This window comes from Pinus tabuliformis, chromosome X (genome assembly GCF_031772625.1).
Source record: "Pinus tabuliformis cultivar Carrire ecotype Pingquan chromosome X, CPIR1, whole genome shotgun sequence".
Classification (NCBI taxonomy): Eukaryota; Viridiplantae; Streptophyta; class Pinopsida; order Pinales; family Pinaceae; genus Pinus; species Pinus tabuliformis.
Window position 1 is genome coordinate 101,127,926 of NC_142308.1, and position 17,935 is coordinate 101,145,860.

Sequence of the window (17,935 nt, forward strand, 5' to 3'; positions counted from 1 at the left end):
TTACACACCACCATTGGCATTGCTCAGCTCTTCATCATTTCTAACTGCCGGCAGAATGTGGCGTGGAACAATCTTCATCTTCTTGTTATCTCTTGCGGCCTTTCCAGCCAACGAGCACTTCGGCGGCGAGATATTTTGGCAATATGCCCAACGGAGAACTGAAGAGCTCTGGGAACAGGTTTCTTACCATCAGCTGATTTCCCTCCTCCTGCCATTGCTCAAGCTATGGAAAAATACTTCATGCACCGTACCGAATTCGATTTGGCCGAATTTTTAATCGTATCGAACCGAATCAGCGAATTTGTGAAATTTTTTTACGCCCGAATTTGGTAACTATGGTTTAAATAACACAAATCAAGATTTCACCTCAATTTTTTCAGTCGGATTCCGGCACTGGAAACTCCGAAAAGTCGCACTAAAGACAACTCCTTTGTTTAATTGCAACACTTTAGGAGGGTTATGTTAAATTTATCAAGAGCATACATGTGAAAAATAAACAAAACTAATGAACAAATATAAGAGAAGTCTCATTCTCAACCCATGAGATGAATTCTCATTGGAATCTCATATCTACATAGGAGATATGAATACATTATTATATAGCCCATATATTTCTAATTTCATTATCCATTATCTCGCTAATGCATTGTCCCTAATAATTTGTTGAATGATCTCTGACTACATCTACAAATTTGCTGCCCTATTGTGATAACTTAGAACACAAAATTTGCTTACATAGCTTTATTTTAAGCATTATCCTCAACACTCCCCATTAATGCTTAATGAGGTGATTCCAAGCATATCCCTTAAGTATTCGAACCTCCCTTTAGGTAGTTCTTTGGTAAATATATCTGCAAGCTTTTCATTTGTTGTACAAAACTTTATTTCAATTTCTCCTTTTGCCACATAGTCTCTGATGAAATTATATTTGATATCAATATGTTTTGTGCGATTAAGAAACATTGGATTTTTAGTTATGGCAATGGTAGACTAGTTATCAAAGTAAATAGTTGTGGCATATTTTGTTTCTTGTTTTAGATCTAACAATACTTTCTTCAACCAAATTGCTTCACATGTTGTTGTTGTTGCTGCATAATATTCTTCCTCTGTAGAAGACAATGAAATAGATGTTTGCTTCTTTGAACACCATAATAGTACACCTGATCCAAGGCTGAATACATAACCTGAAGTGCTTTTTCTATCATCAAAATATGCAGCCCAATCACTATCTGTATAACCAGCAAACCTAAAATTATTTGATGAAGTATACCAAATTCCATAATTTTGTGTTCCATAGAGATACCTAAAAAAAAAAATTGCTGCTCCAAAATGAATCTTACTTGGACTTTGCATGAATCTGGAAATCAAGCCTATTGCATGCATAATATCAGACCTATTGGTAGTAAGATACTTCCTACCAGACTCCTATAGAATTTAGCATCTACCTTTTCAACTCCATCTTCTATAGAAATTTTTTCATTTGTATTCATGGGTGTGCTCATGGGTTTACAATGTCCCATTTTCCATTTTTTAAGAAGATTTGAAACATATTTTCTTGTGAAATAAAAATTCCATCATTCATTTGCATCACTTATATGCCAAGAAAATAATGGAGCAAACCCAAATTAGTCATTTCAAATTTAGTCATCATAGCCTCCCTGAACTCTTCCACTAACACATCACTTGAAGATGTGATGCAGGATTTCCCTCGCTTAAACCCACAGCATGCATATAAAATGCATAATCTTGTATGTCCCATGAATTTTAACTCTCTGATGAGTTAAATCTTCATTTACTAAGGTTTAAGGGCCATTAATAAATCTCTATGCGGAATGTTTGATTAAAACCCAACATAGTCTAACCCTTCCTTCAATATGCATGTATCAGGACTTTATCAACCCTCAAACCGTGACATATGACTTTATTTACCCTTCCATTAACCCTTATCCACATATATGTAACCTTCCCCTCTTTATTCTTTGGTTATACATAATTTAACCACATGAACGCTCATTGCACTTTAATAATGTTGGACTTACATGTGAGCCCTTATATCCGTGATTAATTCATTATAACCCATTTACAAAGGAATCATACACAAAACATACATTCTCTACCTTGTATACGACCTCTGCACAGTTATTGATGGATGCCCCTTTATCGCAATCGCTACACTCCTTCGCGATCATATTACACAGGCCTCTATCGCATCTCATATGAGATTAACGCAATATCGGATTTCAAAACATATACAATTGCGCCTATAATGATATCGGTTCTGCCCTTATCATTCACTTCCACTGCGCCACTCCAATCTCCGAAGCCCGAAAGCCTGATCACCGATCGATGCTTTAATGCTATCGGTGTATTGACTCCACCGCACATCGCTATTTCTATTGTCATTGTCCCTTGACCTTGCGATCTTTGATTTGAGATTAGATCGTGACCGTTGATCTAGTTCCAATCCAACAGTCCACGATCAAACAACAGTCATTCATCGCTCTTGTCCAAGACCCGATACCGATCTATCCATAAGGATTCCACTGATGCAATTTTATCCTAACCATTGATCTTCCAGATCCAATGGTTACTATGCATTGATACTTCAATTCTCTGCTTTTTCTTTGTACTTAGATTTTACGCCATTCTTCCATTTCTCTGTGGTTTTTGAGTTTCTTTGAAGGTTTTATCTTTTCACTCTTCCACTGCTCAATTCACTTCCAATTGACTTAACTCTGTCAATTCTTACTCCCGATCATTCCATAGAATCACTTGGGTTATCCAATTAGGTTCTTTGGCGTTTTACAATCCTCTCTCTCGCTCTCCTATTTGTGTTCACTAAACTTCGCCTACATGAATATATATATTATGCAATTCTCTGATACGCTCAATTTATCAATCAATACAATGAAACACACACTAATACAGGTTGGAATTAAACTTGTGTATTTATAAATATGAACAACTGATACATAATGAGACTCTTTGTCACTGTCTGGCCTGATTCTTCTGATTTGTGGCCTCTTTTCACACTCTGATCGTAGGCTTACAACTACACTTTAGCTATCTATCTAGCCAACGTAAAGGACATCTAAATTTCTAACCTCTCTCTTTTCCTTTTAGGCTTACATTTATACAAAGGGGATTCTAAAATCAATTCCTAGTTTAGATCCATAGATTCCTCAAAAAAATCCTAAAATCTCTTCCTCATCCCTAGTGATCATCTCTAATCCATAAAATCATGAACTAACTCCTAATCTGAGTTTTAAAATTAATTCTCAAATCCTCTTATCTCTCAATTATCCTAAATCCCTCATGTTCTCCTAGATTCAAGAACATTTAGAAATATGCCTCACTATATTCAATTAAATCCTATTGTCATTAAAATCACTCAAAAACCTAAATAATTACATTAATTCACACTTAGGAGAACAACTCCCTTGAAAACACAATGCCCCTATGTTGACTAAAATACAATGATATTATTTGGCTGAATGCTCCTGCATCAGACTCCCAAAGTAGAAAAGTTGGATGATCTCCTGATCATATGTCTTCGTAAGTTGATAAAAAACCTCTGAGGTCCCAAACTTTAGTTTGTAGCCTCCCAAATGCCTTGCACTTTTGTTGTTGTTGTACTTCTGCTGTCTTCTATTTTAGCTTCCTCTCCTTTTCAATTGGGTCCATACTCTAGTTGATCATGCTTCTTGCTGCTATCATTCCCCTCCATATGGACTATTTCATCATCAACTGCCATAATTCTTCAATCTCTGTCTTAAGTTCATCTTTGGAGTGGTCCATATTCTGCCTCTTACTTCTTCCTCTTTCTCTTTACTTCAGGTTGTTGCTGATGTCCACTAACTCTTCAAACTACTGTTGCTTACTTTCACTTTGCAGTTGCTGGTTTACTTTTTCTTCTACTTTTTCTCTTGCTACTTGTAGACATTGCTCTTGCTTCAACTTTTTCTTTGACTCCTATGCTTAATGCCTCCCTTTCATCCTTACCCTCTTTCATGATTATCTCTTTCTGCATTGATTCATGACTTTCCAGCATTCTCTCTAGCAATTGAACATCTTTGTTCCATGGATTAAATTCTTCCATAGAATCTTCTTCTTCCATTTTTATTTGGCTACTCATTTGTGCCAAATTTCCTCCAGCTCCTGCAACTAAACCCGCACTCACAAAACAATTATTAAAATAAAAAACATAAGGCTTCTGCACCTTTTCCTCCTTTAGAAACAATTTAGTTTGTTGCTCTATTTATTTTCCTCTGTTAGCACATCAATATGCTAATTTGAATTCTCAAAAGAATTCATGAGACTGTCAACTAGTCTCTCCTCCACACCATATGTTCTAATGATGTCTTTCTGTCCCTGTCCACTGTAGTGAACTTCTTCATTCTCATTCAATTATGATTTTACAACCTGAACACTTACTTTTTTGTCTTCTAGCCTTTTCTCCAAAAGTCTTAACTCATGCAACAAATTTCCCATCTCGCTTGGAATTTCTCCCAAATGTTTTGTACAATCCTCACTATCTTCTTCTTTGTCACAAGCATAACTTATTGACACTATTTCTTCATTCTTGATTAGAATAAAATTATCATCCTCTATCCCTTTGATAGTTTTAAATGTTTTTCCATCACTATCCCTTTGATCATTTAAGAAAGTAAATTCTTCGTTATTCTCTTCAATAGCAAATTTCTTATCATAGGACATAACTGTCTCATCTCTACTGAAGATATTTCCTCCATTAAGCATGGAATTTATGAACTCTTTCTTCTGTAATAACTCAACTTGATCTTCCTTTCAAAGGCAGTCATCATCATACTTTACCTGGAAATTTTCAGCTTCGTTCAAGACAATTCCATAAAATGGTTTGTCTTTTGGAATACCTGCATTCACGCATACCTTTCTAGTTGTAAAACCACAAGGCCTCATGACTTCATTTGATGATTCAATCACCAATTCCTCCAGCTATTCCAAGTCCTTTACATGACTTAGAAATATTTCGATGGTCTTCTCCTCAATCTCATCAAGTCCTTTACTTGATTGCTTGATATCCTTCTCTACTTCCTCTTTTAAAACATAATTTAGATTGTACTTGTCTTCTTCCCTTTTTATGTCAATATCAACAAATTGTCCATCTTTACATGTTTCACCTGTAAACATACACAAATTATCAGATTTAAAATCATCAGTATTTTTGGTCTCACTTAAAGTTTCAGTTTTCCAGTCTTCATCTTCACCCAGAACTTCACCATGCTCTGGTTTAAAAATGGACACTTCCATTTCCAACTCAGCTTCTCCAAGTTTTCCTATCAGCCACCTTACTTTCCTTTGTTTTAGCCCTCTCTGCAACTTATGCCACTTCACTGGCTTCTTCTTTAATACCCAACCTTGTCTCTGACTTTCCTCTAGTATCCTCATCAATACATCGAGTTGTTCTTTCAATTGTGCAATCTCTTTGTCAATTTCCTCTTGACTCATCCTCTTGCCATTTGTCTTGGCATTTTATTTCTTCATCTTTCTTCTGTTGTGGTCTTCCTCAGAACCTTTGCTATGACTATCAATAGCCATCTTCTTCTCTATCTTCGTGAGCTCCTCACTCACTCCCTATGAGTTGCATTAAATCCTCTGCAACAAAAAGTCCTCCTTGTTGCAACTTACATCACCAAGCTTTCCTCTGTACTCGATCTTTTCTCAAGCACTTGGTTCTCTGTCTCTGGAACCTCCTTTGAGCACTTCTCTCTGCTCCTTCTAGGCTTCAACTCATCTACACCTTCTAAGAACACAACTGTCCTCTTGTATTTCAATCACCATGAAATACTTGGTTCTAACCACTTCTTCTTTCACTTAGAAAGTATTACTAGCTTCCTTCATTACCTTGGCAATTATACCCACATCCTTTGTGGAATTACCTTTGTGCAATAATACATCTGCAGTACTAAGCTTCGCCCCTCTAAGCTCGGTCATTTAGCATCTCTCTGGTTCTTTCCTTTGGAGCCAATTGAGCCCTCCTTGCTCTAGCCTTGCTGCAATCTTCTCATCTCCTTATGATGTCACCTGTGCAACCATGTAAAAACCACATATTCTCCAGTATTCAAATCAGAACAAAAGATATCACCTCACCTTCAAGATCTCTACATGATCTTGTTCTACCATTTCCTATTATTTAAAAGGGTTGTCCTCTGTTCGTTGCATCTGCAAGTTCCAATATTCTGCTATACCTTACCTCTGTATGCTTACTGTGTGTCAGATTAAAATCTAGTCTCCTATCGCTTGCATAAACATCTTTACACATAGCTCTGTTCTAAATTGATTTACATAGAATTTCTTTATTCTGTTTAACACCAATTGTTTCAATTACAATTCTGCTCTTAAACCAAAATGACGTAAGGTTTCCCCCACTTACACCCACAATATGCATATAAAATGCATAATCCTATCTGTCACAGGAATTTTAACTCTCTAAGGAGTTAAATCTTCATTTACTAAGGTTTAACGCCCATTAATAAATCTCTATGTGGAATGTTTGATTAAAACTGAAAATATTCTAACCCTTCCCTCAAAATGCATGTATCAGGACTTTATCAACCCTAAAACCTTCACATATGACTTTATTTAGCCTTCCATTAACCCTTATCCACATATATATATAACCTTCCCCTCTTTACGCTTTGGTTATACATAATTTAACCAAATGAACCCTCATCGCGCTTTAATAATGTTGGACTTACATGTGAACCCTTATATCCATGCTTAATTCATTATAACCCATTTACAAAGGAATCATACACAAAACATACATTTTTTGCCTTTTATACGACCTCTGCACAGTTATCGATGAATGATCCTTTATCACAATCGCTAATCTCTCCTCCGCGATCATATTACACAGGCCTCTATCATATCCGATATGTGATTAACTCAATATTAGATTTCAAAACATATACAAATGCGCCTATAACGATATCGGTTCTGCCCTTATCATTCGCTTTCACTGCACCACTCTGATCTCCAAAGCCCTAAAGTGCAGTTGCTGATACTTCCGATCGCCGATCGATGCTCTATCGCTATCAGCATATCGGCCCCATTACACATCGCTATTTCTATTGTCGCTATCCCTTGACCTTGCAATCTCTGATTTGCAATTAGATCACGACCGTTCATTTAGTTCCGATCCAATGGTCCATGATCAATCGGAAATCATTCATCGCTCTTGTCCAAGACCCGATTCTGATCTATCCATAAGGATTTCATCGATGCGATTTAAGCCTGACCATTGATCTTCCAAATCCAACGGTTACTGTGCGCCGATAATTCACTTCTCTGCTTTTTCCTTGTAGTTAGATTTTATGCCATTCTTCCATTTTTCTGTGGTTTTCAGGTTTCTTCAAAGGTTTCGACTTTTTGCTTTTCCACTGCTCAATTAACTTCCACTTGACTTAACCCTATGAATTATTACTCAAGATCATTCCATAGCATCACTTGGGTTCTCAAATTGGGTTCTACGGCCTTTTACGATCCTCTGTCTCGCTCTCCTCTTTTTGTTCACTCAACTTCACCTGCATGAATATATATATATATATATATATATATATATATATATATCTATATATCTATATATATATATATATATATATATATATATATATATATATATATATATATTATGCAATTCTCTGATACACTCAATTTATCAGTCAATACATCGAAACACACACTAATACAGGTTGGAATTAAACCTATGTATTTATAAATATGAACAACTGATACATAATGAGACTCTTTGTCTCTCTCTAGCCTAATTCTTCTGATTTGTGGCCTCTTTTCACACTCTTCCCATAGGCTTAGAACCGCACTTTAGCTATATATCTAGCCTACCTAAAAAACATCTAACTTTCTAACCTGTGTCTTTGCCATTTAGGTTTACATTTATACAAAGGGGATTCTAAAACGAATTCCTGGCTTAGATCCATAGATTCCTTCAAAAAAATCCTAAAATCTATTCCTCATCCCTAAGGATCCTATCTAATCCATAAAATCATGAACTAACTCCTAATCTAAGTTTTACAATTAATTCTCAAATCCTCTCATCTCTCAATTATCCTAAATCCCTCATGTTCTCCTACATTCGAGAACATTTACAAATATGCCTCACTATATTCAATTAAATCCTCTTCTCATTAAAATCACTCAAAGGCCTAAATAATTACATTAATTCACACTTAGGAGACTAACTCCTTTGAAAACAAAATACCCCTATGTCTACTAAAATACAATGACATTACTGGGTTGAATGCTCCTACATCAAGATGTGTCTATCAAGTCATCTACATATAAGCACACAATTATTATATTATTACCATTTGACTTGATATATAATGTGTGTTCATTTTCACTTCTATTAACCCCTTTTTCAAAAAGTAAGTGTCAATTCTACTGTACCATGCTCCTGGAGCTTGTTTAAGCACATAAAGAGCCTTTCTCAGTTTGTAGACTTTGTGTCCATTTCCTACTTCTTCATATCCTTTGGGTTGGTGAACATATACATCTTCTTTCAACTCACCATTTAGAAAGGTTGATTTAACATCAAATTGATAATCTAACCATTTATATTGTGCTGCCAATGCCAAAACAATTTTGACTATATCAAGTCTTGCAATAGGAGCATATGTTTCATTGTAGTGAATACTTGGTTGTTGAGCATATCCCTTTTCTAATAACCTTTCTTTGTGCCTTTGTATTGATCCATCAACTATATACTTGGTTCTATAAAAGCATTTCACCCTAATGACTTCTTTTTCAGTAGGAGGATCCATAAGCTCCCATGTTGCATTATTTTTAATTGTTGCCATCTCTTCAGCCATTTCTTTGCACAAAATTAACTCTTTTACTACATCTTCAAAACATCTTGGATCTGCTTCAATATGAGAAATCAAAGCAAAATTACTATAACCATATATTTCATTTAAATATTTTGTCCTTTTTGAAGGAGGACTTGGACTTGAAACAGGACTTCAAGTAGCAAAAGATGATGGAGTGGATGTCGCCTCTGAAGTATTTTGATTACTGGATGGATTTGTAGAAACAAAAGATTCATCTTCTTGTACAAAAATACTTGGAGTTTGTTGTTGCACATCATGATTCCACTGCCATTCTTATTTCTCATCAAATAACACATAACGACTAATCATTAATTTTTTAGTTTCTCAATTTCACAATCTATAACATTTTGTTTCCTCACAATATCCAATAAAAATGCGTTTCACAATTTTATCATTAAGCTTTCTTCTCTTTTCAGTAGGAACATGGGCATAGGCAATGCAACCAAAGAGTCTTAAAGCAGAAATATTTGGTTTTCTTCCACACCATGCTTCATAAGGGGTAATATTTTTCACACTTCTTGTTGGGCATCTATTAAGAAAATAAACAGATGTAGCTACAGCTTCAGTCCAAAAAATGTTTAGAAGGTTTTTACCTTTCATCATGCTCCTAACCATCTCAATAACAGTACTATTCTTATGTTCAGCAATGTGATTCTGTTGGGGAGTATAAGTAGCTTTCAATTGCCTTTGAATTCCATTAATTTTGCAATAAGAATCAAACTTATTAGAAGTGAATTCTCCCTCTCTATTTGTGCGTAATGTTTTTAGGCAATAACCACTTTTCTTTTCCACGAGAGCTTTAAATTGTTGAAATATGACAAATGCATTAGATTTTTCATTAATGGAATATACGCATGTTCTACTAAAATCATCCACAGAAATAATGAAATACTTATTTTTGTTGAGATACAAGGTTCGCATAGGAGCACATATATCTGCATCCACTAGCTCCAATGGTTTACTTGCTCTCCATGATTTTCATACTGGAAATGAATCTCTATGTTGCTTACCAAGAATACACCCTTCACAGACTTTATCAGTAGAACCAATAAGTGGTAACCCTTTCACCATTTGCTTGTTATATAACAATTTCAAGCCTTTCATATTCAAATGTCCATACCTTATGTGCCATAGCCAGGGACTATCATCATAAGCAACATTTAATGTTGTACTTTTTTCACAAGGGAGATTGAAAGAAAAAATTATGTTTTGTAGCATATTAGTCTTACCAATAATTTATTGTGATCTTTTTTATCATAGATTATGCATTGTTTGTCCTTGAAAACAATTAAATATCCATTTTCAAGGAGCTACCCCACACTGAGAAAATTATGTGCTAGACCAGGAACATATAAAACATCATTAATGTTCTTTGGTTTTCCTTGTTTTGTCTTCACAGCAATGGTTCCCTTACATTTAGCTTCAACTGGCTTGTCATCTCCCAATAGTACATCAGATTTTGTAGATTCATCTATCTCTACAAATCCATCTTTGTTTCCTATCATGTGCTTGCTACAACCACTATCCATAAGCCACACCTCTTTGGAAACATTATTAGTTGAATCAGAAGCCAAGAATAAAGTGCCAACCTCTTGTTTTTCTTCAGAAAAATTAGCTTGTTGTTTTTTATTTTTTCAACAATTTCTTTCATAATGGGCAAATCTTTTACAATAAAAACATTGAACTTAGGATTTATTAAATATTTTACCTCCATTAATATCATCATTACCTCTTCCTTTGTTGTATGCAGAAAAAAATCTTCCTTGACCTCTACCTCCTCTATATGGTTGCCCTCTTCCTCTTCCTCTTCCAGAAGTGTTCTGGCTTTCCTGATGAGAGGAACCACTTTTGTCTTTGAAAATACTTCCTCTTGCTTGAAAAGCTTGCTCAATAGATTTTTCCAAATATCTATAGATTCTTTGATCATGAGATTGAAGAGACCCCATTAGCTCATTGATAAAAAAATGAGTTAGATCCTTAGACTCCTCAATAGCAACAACAACCCTAAGGTTAAGACCATACATACGAAAAACATAAAAAAAACTAATTAACAAAATAAGGCAACTCTGATTCTCGTTGAACTCTCATTTGAATCTCATATCTTAATAGGAGCAATGAATACATTATTTTATAGACAACATATTTCTAATTTGATTATCCATTATCTGACTAATCTACTATCCATAATAATTTTTTGAATGATAACTGACTACATCTATAAATTTTATGCCCTAATTCTGATAATTTGTGAGCAATTACATCGCTTTATTTTAAGCATCATCCTCAACACACCCCCTTAATGCTTAATGAGGCGATTCCAAGCATATCCCTTAAGTATTCGAACTTCCCTTTTGGTAGTGCTTTGGTAAATATATCTGTAAGTTGTTCATTTGTTGTACAAATCTTTATTTGAATTTCTCCTTTTACCACATAGTCTCTTATGAAATGATATTTGATATCAATGTATTTGGTGCGATTATGAAATGATATTTGATATCAATTGCTTCACATGTTGTTGTTGTTGCTGCAATATTCTCTGCCTCTATAGAAGACAATGAAATAGTTGGTTACTTCTTTGAACACCATAATATTGCACCTGATCCAAGGCTGAAAGCATAACCTGAAGTTCTTTTTCTATCATCAAAACCTCCAACCCAATCACTATCTGTATAACCAACCGACCCAAAATTATTTGATGAAGTATACCAAATTCCATAATTTCTTATTCCACAGGCATACCTCAAAATTCTTTTTGTTGCTCCAAAATGAATCTTCCTTGGAATTTGCATGAATCTAGAAATCAAGCCTACTGCATGCATAATATCAAGCCTAGTGGTAGTAAAATAGAAAAGGATTCCTACCAGACTCCTATAGGATTGAGCATCTACCTTTTCAGCTCCATATTCTACAAAAAAAATTTCATTTTTATTCATGGGTGTGCTCATGGGTTTACAATTTCGCATTTTCCATTTTAAATTTATCAAGAGGAGGTTATGGTTAAGGTTATTGTTAAATTTATCAAGAGCATACATTTGAAAACATAAACAAAACTAATGAACAAAAATAAGAGAAGTCTAATTCTCAATCTATGAGCTGAACTCTCATTGGAATCTCATATCTCCATAGGAGCAATGAATACATTATTATATAGCCCACATATTTCTAATTTCATTCTCCATTATCTGACTAATCTACTATCCCTAATAATTTGTTGAATTATCACTCACTACATCTATAAATTTGCTGCCCTAATTCTAATAACTCAGAACACAAAATTTGCTAGTTAATTTGTCAACAATTACATAGCTTTATTTTAAGTATTATCCTCAACACTCCCCATTAATTCTTAATGAGGTGATTCCAAGCATATCCCTTAAGTATTCGAACTTCCCTTTAGGTATTGCTTTGGTAAATATATCTGCAAGTTGTTCATTTGTTGTACAAAACTTTATTTGGATTTCTCCTTTTGCCACATAGTCTCTTATGAAATTATTTATGATATCAATGTGTTTGGTTTGATTATGAAACAATGGAATTTTAGTTATGGAAATGGTAGATAGGTTGTCACAGTAAATAGTTGTGGCATGTTTTGGTTCTTGTTTTAGATCTAACAATAATTTCTTCAACCAAATTACTTCATATGTTGTTTTTGCTGCCGCAATATACTCTGCCTCTATAGAAGACAATGAAATAGTTAGTTTATTCTTTGAACACCATAATATTGCACTTGATCCAAGGCTGAATAAATAACCTGAAGTGCTTTTTATATCATCAAAACATCCAGCCCAGTCACTATCTGTATAGCCAACCAACCCAAAATTATTTGATGAAGTATACCAAATTCCATAATTTGTTGTTCCACAGACATACCCCAAAATTCTTTTTGCTTCTCCAAAATAATCTTACTTGGACTTTGCATGAACCTAGAAATGAAGCCTACTACATGAATACTATTAGGCCTAGTGGTAGTAAGATACAAAAGACTTCCTACCAGACTCCTACAAGATTGAGCATCTACCTTTTCAGCTCCATCTTCTACACCAAAATTTGCATTTGTATACATGGGTGTGCTCATGGGTTTACAATTTCCCATTTTCCATTTTTTAAGAAGATTTGAAACATACTTTTCTTGTGAAATAAAAATTCCATAATTCATCTGTGTCACTTATATGCCAAGAAAATAATGGAGCAAACCCAAATCAGTCATTTCAAATTCAGTCATCATAGCCTCCATGAACTCTACCACTAACAAATTACTTGAAGATGTGTATATCAAGTCATCTACATATAAGCACACAACTATTATATCATTACCATTTGACTTGATATATAATGTGTGTTCATTTTCAATTCTATTAAATCCCTTTTTCAAAAAATAAGTCTCAATTCTACTATACCATGCTCTTGGAGCTTGTTTAAGCCCATAAAGAGCCTTTTTTTTCAGTTTGTAGACTTTGTGTCCATTTCCTGCTTCTTCATATCCTTGGGGATGGTGAACATATACATATTCTTTCAACTCACCATTTAGAAAGGCTGATTTAACATCAAATTGATAAACTAACCATTTATATTGTGCTATCAACGCCAGAACGGATCTAATTGTATCAAATCTTGCTACAGGAGCATATGTTTAATTCTAGTCAATACTTGGTTGTTGACCATATCCATTTGCTACTAACCTTGATTTGTGCCTTTGTATTGATCCATCAGTTGCATACTTGGTTTTATACAACCATTTCACCCCAATGACTTCTTTTTTAGTAGGACGATCCACAAGCTCCCGTGTTGCATTCTTTTCAATTGTTGCCATCTCTTCATCTATTTCCTTGCACCAAAATAACTGTTTTACTGCATCTTCAAAACATCTTGGTTCTACTTCAATCTAAGACATCAAAGCAAAATTAGTATAACCATAAATTTCATTTAAAGATTTTGTCCTTTTTTGGAGGAGGACTTGGAGTTGAAACAAGACTTGAAGTAGTAGAAGATGATGGAGTGGATGTGGCCTCTTAAGTATTTTGATTATTGGATGGATTTGTAGAAACAAAAGATTCATCTTCTTGTACAACAATACTTGGAGTTTGTTGTTGTACATCACGATTCCACTGCCATTCTTCTTTCTCATCAAATAACACATCACGACTAATAATTAATTTTTCAGTTTATGGATTGTACAATCTATAACCTTTGGTTTACTCACAATATCCAATAAAAATGCATTTCACACTTTTATCATCAAGCTTTCTTCTCTTTTCAGTAGGAACATAAGCATAGGAAATGAAACCAAAGACTCTTAAATGAGAAATATTGGGTTTTCTTCCACACCGTGCTTCATAAGGGGTAATATTTTGCATACTTCTTTTTGGGCATCTATAAAGTAGATAAACAGATGTAGCTACAGCTTCATCCAAAAAAATGTTTTGAAGGTTTTTACCTTTCATCACGCTCCTAGCCATCTCAACAATTGTTCTATTCTTACATTCACCAATGCCAGTCTATTGGGGAGTATAACTAGCTGTCAATTTCCTTTGAATGCCATTCATTTTACAATAAGAATCAAACTTATTAGAAGTGAATTCTCCCCCTCTATCTCTGCGTAATGTTTTTAGAAAATAACAACTTTTCTTTTCCACAAGAGCTTTAAATTGTTGAAATATGACAAATGGATGAGATTTTTCTTTAATAAAATATACCCATGTTCTTCTACTAAAATCATCCACAACAATAATGGAATACTTATTTTTATTGAGAGACAAGGTTAGCATAGGACCACATATATCTACATGCACTAGTTCCAATGGTTTACTTGCTCTACATGATTTTCCTACTAGAAATGAATCTCCATGTTGCTTATCAAGAATACACCCTTCACAAACTTTATCAGTAGAACCAATAAGTGGTAACCCTTTGACCATTTGCTTGCTATATAATAATTTTAATCCTTTCATATTCAAATGTCCATACCTTATGTGCCATAGCCAAGAACTATCATCATAAGAAACATTTAATGTTGTACTTGCTTCACAAGGGAGATTGAAAGAAAAAAATTCTATTTTGCAGCATATTTGTCTTAGCAATAATTGTAGTGTGATCATTTTTATCATAGATTATGCATTTCTTGTCCTTGAAGACAATTAAATATCCATTTTCAAGGAGCTGCCCCACACATGACAAATTATGTGCTAGACCAGGAACATATAAAACATCATTAATGTGTTTTGGTTTTCCTTTATTTGTCTTCACAACAATTGTTCCCTCACATTTAGCTTCAACTGGCTTGTCATCTCCTAATAGTAAATCATATTTTGTAGATTTGTCTATCTCTACAAATCCATCTTTGTTTCTTGTCATGTGAGTGTTGCAACCACTATCCATATGCTACACCTATTTGGAAACATTATTAGTTGAATCAGAAGCCAAGAATAAAGTGCCAACCTCTTCTTTTTCTTCAAAAGAATTAGCTTGTTGTTTCTGTTTTTTTCAACAATTTCTCTCATAATGGCCAAATCTTTCACAATAAAAACACTGAACTTGGGATTTATTAAATATTTTAGCTCCATCAATGTCATCATTACCTCTTCCTTTGTTGTATGCAGAAAAAAATATTCCTCAACCTCTGCCTCCTCTATATGTTTGTCCTCTTCCTCTTCCTCTTCCAAAAGTGTTTTGGCTTTCCTCATGAGAGGAACCACTTTTGTCTTTGAAAATATTTCCTCTTGCCTGAAAAGCTTGCTCAATAAATTTTTCAGAAGATCTATTGATTCTTTGCTCTTGAGATTGAAGAGACCCCATTAGTTCATTGACACACAACTAAGTTAGATCCTTAGACTCCTCAATAGTAATAACAACCTCATCAAATTTTGCAGGAAAACTTCTTAAAATCTTCTCAACAATTTTTTGATCTTTTAAATCTTCTCCATAAGACCTATTTTCATTCACTATACCCATAACTCTAGTGAGAAAATATTGAATAAATGCATAGTTTTTCATGCACAAGGTTTCAAATTCTCTTCTTAATGACTGCAACTTAACAATTTCTACCTTATCACTTCCTTGATATGCTTGTTGCAAAGCATCCCATGCCTCCTTTGATTTTGATACTCCAACTAGTCTTGGAAAAATAGAATCATGGACTGCTTGCTGGATTAGGAAGAGAGCTTTTGGATCTTTCTTACGATTTTCCTTTAGCTGGTTTCTTTGGTCTTGAGTGCAGAAGGAAAGTGTGTGAGCATCTTTTTTTCTATATCCATTCTCTACGAAATCCCACAAATCTTGTGAGAGAAGCAATGTTTTCATCTTAATGCTCCAGAAACCAAAGTTCTCACCTTTAAACATTGGTATTTGTGGCTGAGAAATATTCATATTGTTGGCCATTGCTGCTAACTGTTGAGCACTCCCACCAATAACTTGAATCTTCACAGGCTTCACAAAGTGATGAAAACTCTTACTAATGGCTTTCACAAACTTTTGAAACGTCCTACCAACAACACACACTTTACATATAAATCAACCCTCTTAACCTTAACCTTAGACTCCCCATTATCCTCAATAGGTTATGTGTGATTTTAAATCTATGTTTAATATGGAGTTGACACATATTGCTTTTAAAATTAAAATAAAATATATTTTAAATAGAAAAACAATGTGGACATAAATTAATGTAGTTGTTTTGATTAGTTTTAATTAAAATCATTATCAAACAGTAATAATATTACTTTTATTATGACCACTCTATTCTTTGTTAAGATTACAATCGAGTATAAAAGATGTGCTAAAACTAGTTTACTTTCGCTAATAAAGTAACATTGTTTTATATTAACTTTTAGAAAAGTAATTATAAGTTAAAAAAAATCTTATATTTATTTGACCAAAATTTGAATATAATATTTATTTTTTTTTCTTGAAAAAAAAATCACCATTTTTTTATATATGAAAAATAATCAATACATATATCATTATTTTTTTTCTATACTCTTCAAGAAACCAATAAGGATATATTGTTATGATCTTCATATGAGAAAAAAAAAAGAAGCAAAATGAATGACATAATCCTCCCCTAGGATAAATGATACCAAACAAAAAAATTTAGCATATATGTTATAAGGAAGTCCATATAGAAAACATGTAAACCAAAAATTATATTTAAACATTAGCTAATGATCATATTTCCTTCTTCCCGCACCATGCCATCTTCTGCAAAACAAAAGTGCATATAACCAGGTCAGGCATGTAGAACCATTTTGGGGAGGTCGTCCACCTCCATATTAGCCTCTCAAAAAATATACTAAAAGGTAATGGAGTGCATCTCCTGTTTCAAAAATATGCTATAATCCATCCAACTTTTGAGATGTGTTGGGCACACATTAGATCTTCCCAGCATGTCATCGATGAGTGACTTGGACTCACCATAGATGTGGATATGTTGAATATGTTTGATACTGGCGAATCAGAGTAGCCCCGAGAAAGCGACCACGTCAACCCTATTGTTAGTACCATTGCCCCCCTACTAGTGTAGTTTGTAGTAGGAGCGAGGATAAAATATGATCCAAGCTCCGCAACCGCATATACTCACTTGGGTAGCCCCATGAAACATACCTACCGAAAAAAGGATAGTGGGATGTACAATCCATGACCTGGACACTTGGTTTGTATGGGATTCAATAACCAACAAATCCACTCATGCCAACAATATGGAGCATTTGCAAGGCCAGTTTGATGGGGCTGTCATTACAAATTTGAGGGTTTTGTGCTTTTCAAAGTTCCTGCATAACATAAAAGAGAATGATTTCTTTTTGTCCCTTACGCGAGATCCACTTGTGGAGGCATTGTTCCATGGAGATGAAAACCCTATAAGATACTTTTAAGGACTAGAGTTCTTGTCTCCAAACTTGCAAAGAAACTCGACATTAAAGGAGGAGGTGTAGTTCAAATTCACTAGAGCAAGAGTGCAATGGACACCTGTTCGGGCTCTGGTGGGCCCTTTTGGATAGCTTATGGTACATCAGAATCTTATTGTTCCAAGACAACCATGTGAAGATAATGACCTT

General features: G+C 34.4%; 1 protein-coding gene across 1 annotated transcript; it reads right to left on the reverse strand.

Annotated features, from left to right (window-relative positions):
* Nucleotides 1–2,403, reverse strand: LOC149138605 (histone H2A-like). Its single transcript, XM_089450411.1, has 2 exons — nucleotides 2,254–2,403; nucleotides 1–168 (listed from the first exon to the last, which is right to left on the reverse strand). The coding sequence occupies exons 1-2, from the start codon at nucleotides 2,401–2,403 to the stop codon at nucleotides 1–3; spliced, it is 318 nt and encodes a 105-aa protein (XP_089306537.1).
* Between the last annotated feature and the right edge of the window lie 15,532 nt (nucleotides 2,404–17,935).

What these genes read in the sequence shown, in the direction of transcription:
- LOC149138605 (XM_089450411.1), bottom strand. Translation starts at nt 2,403, where the DNA reads ATGACAATAGAAATAGCGATGTGCGGTGGAGTCAATACACCGATAGCA. An exon ending in ATATCATTATAGGCGCAATT is followed by an intron (nt 169 to 2,253) that starts GTATATGTTTTG and finishes ACCTGTTCCCAG; the next exon opens with AGCTCTTCAGTTCTCCGTTG.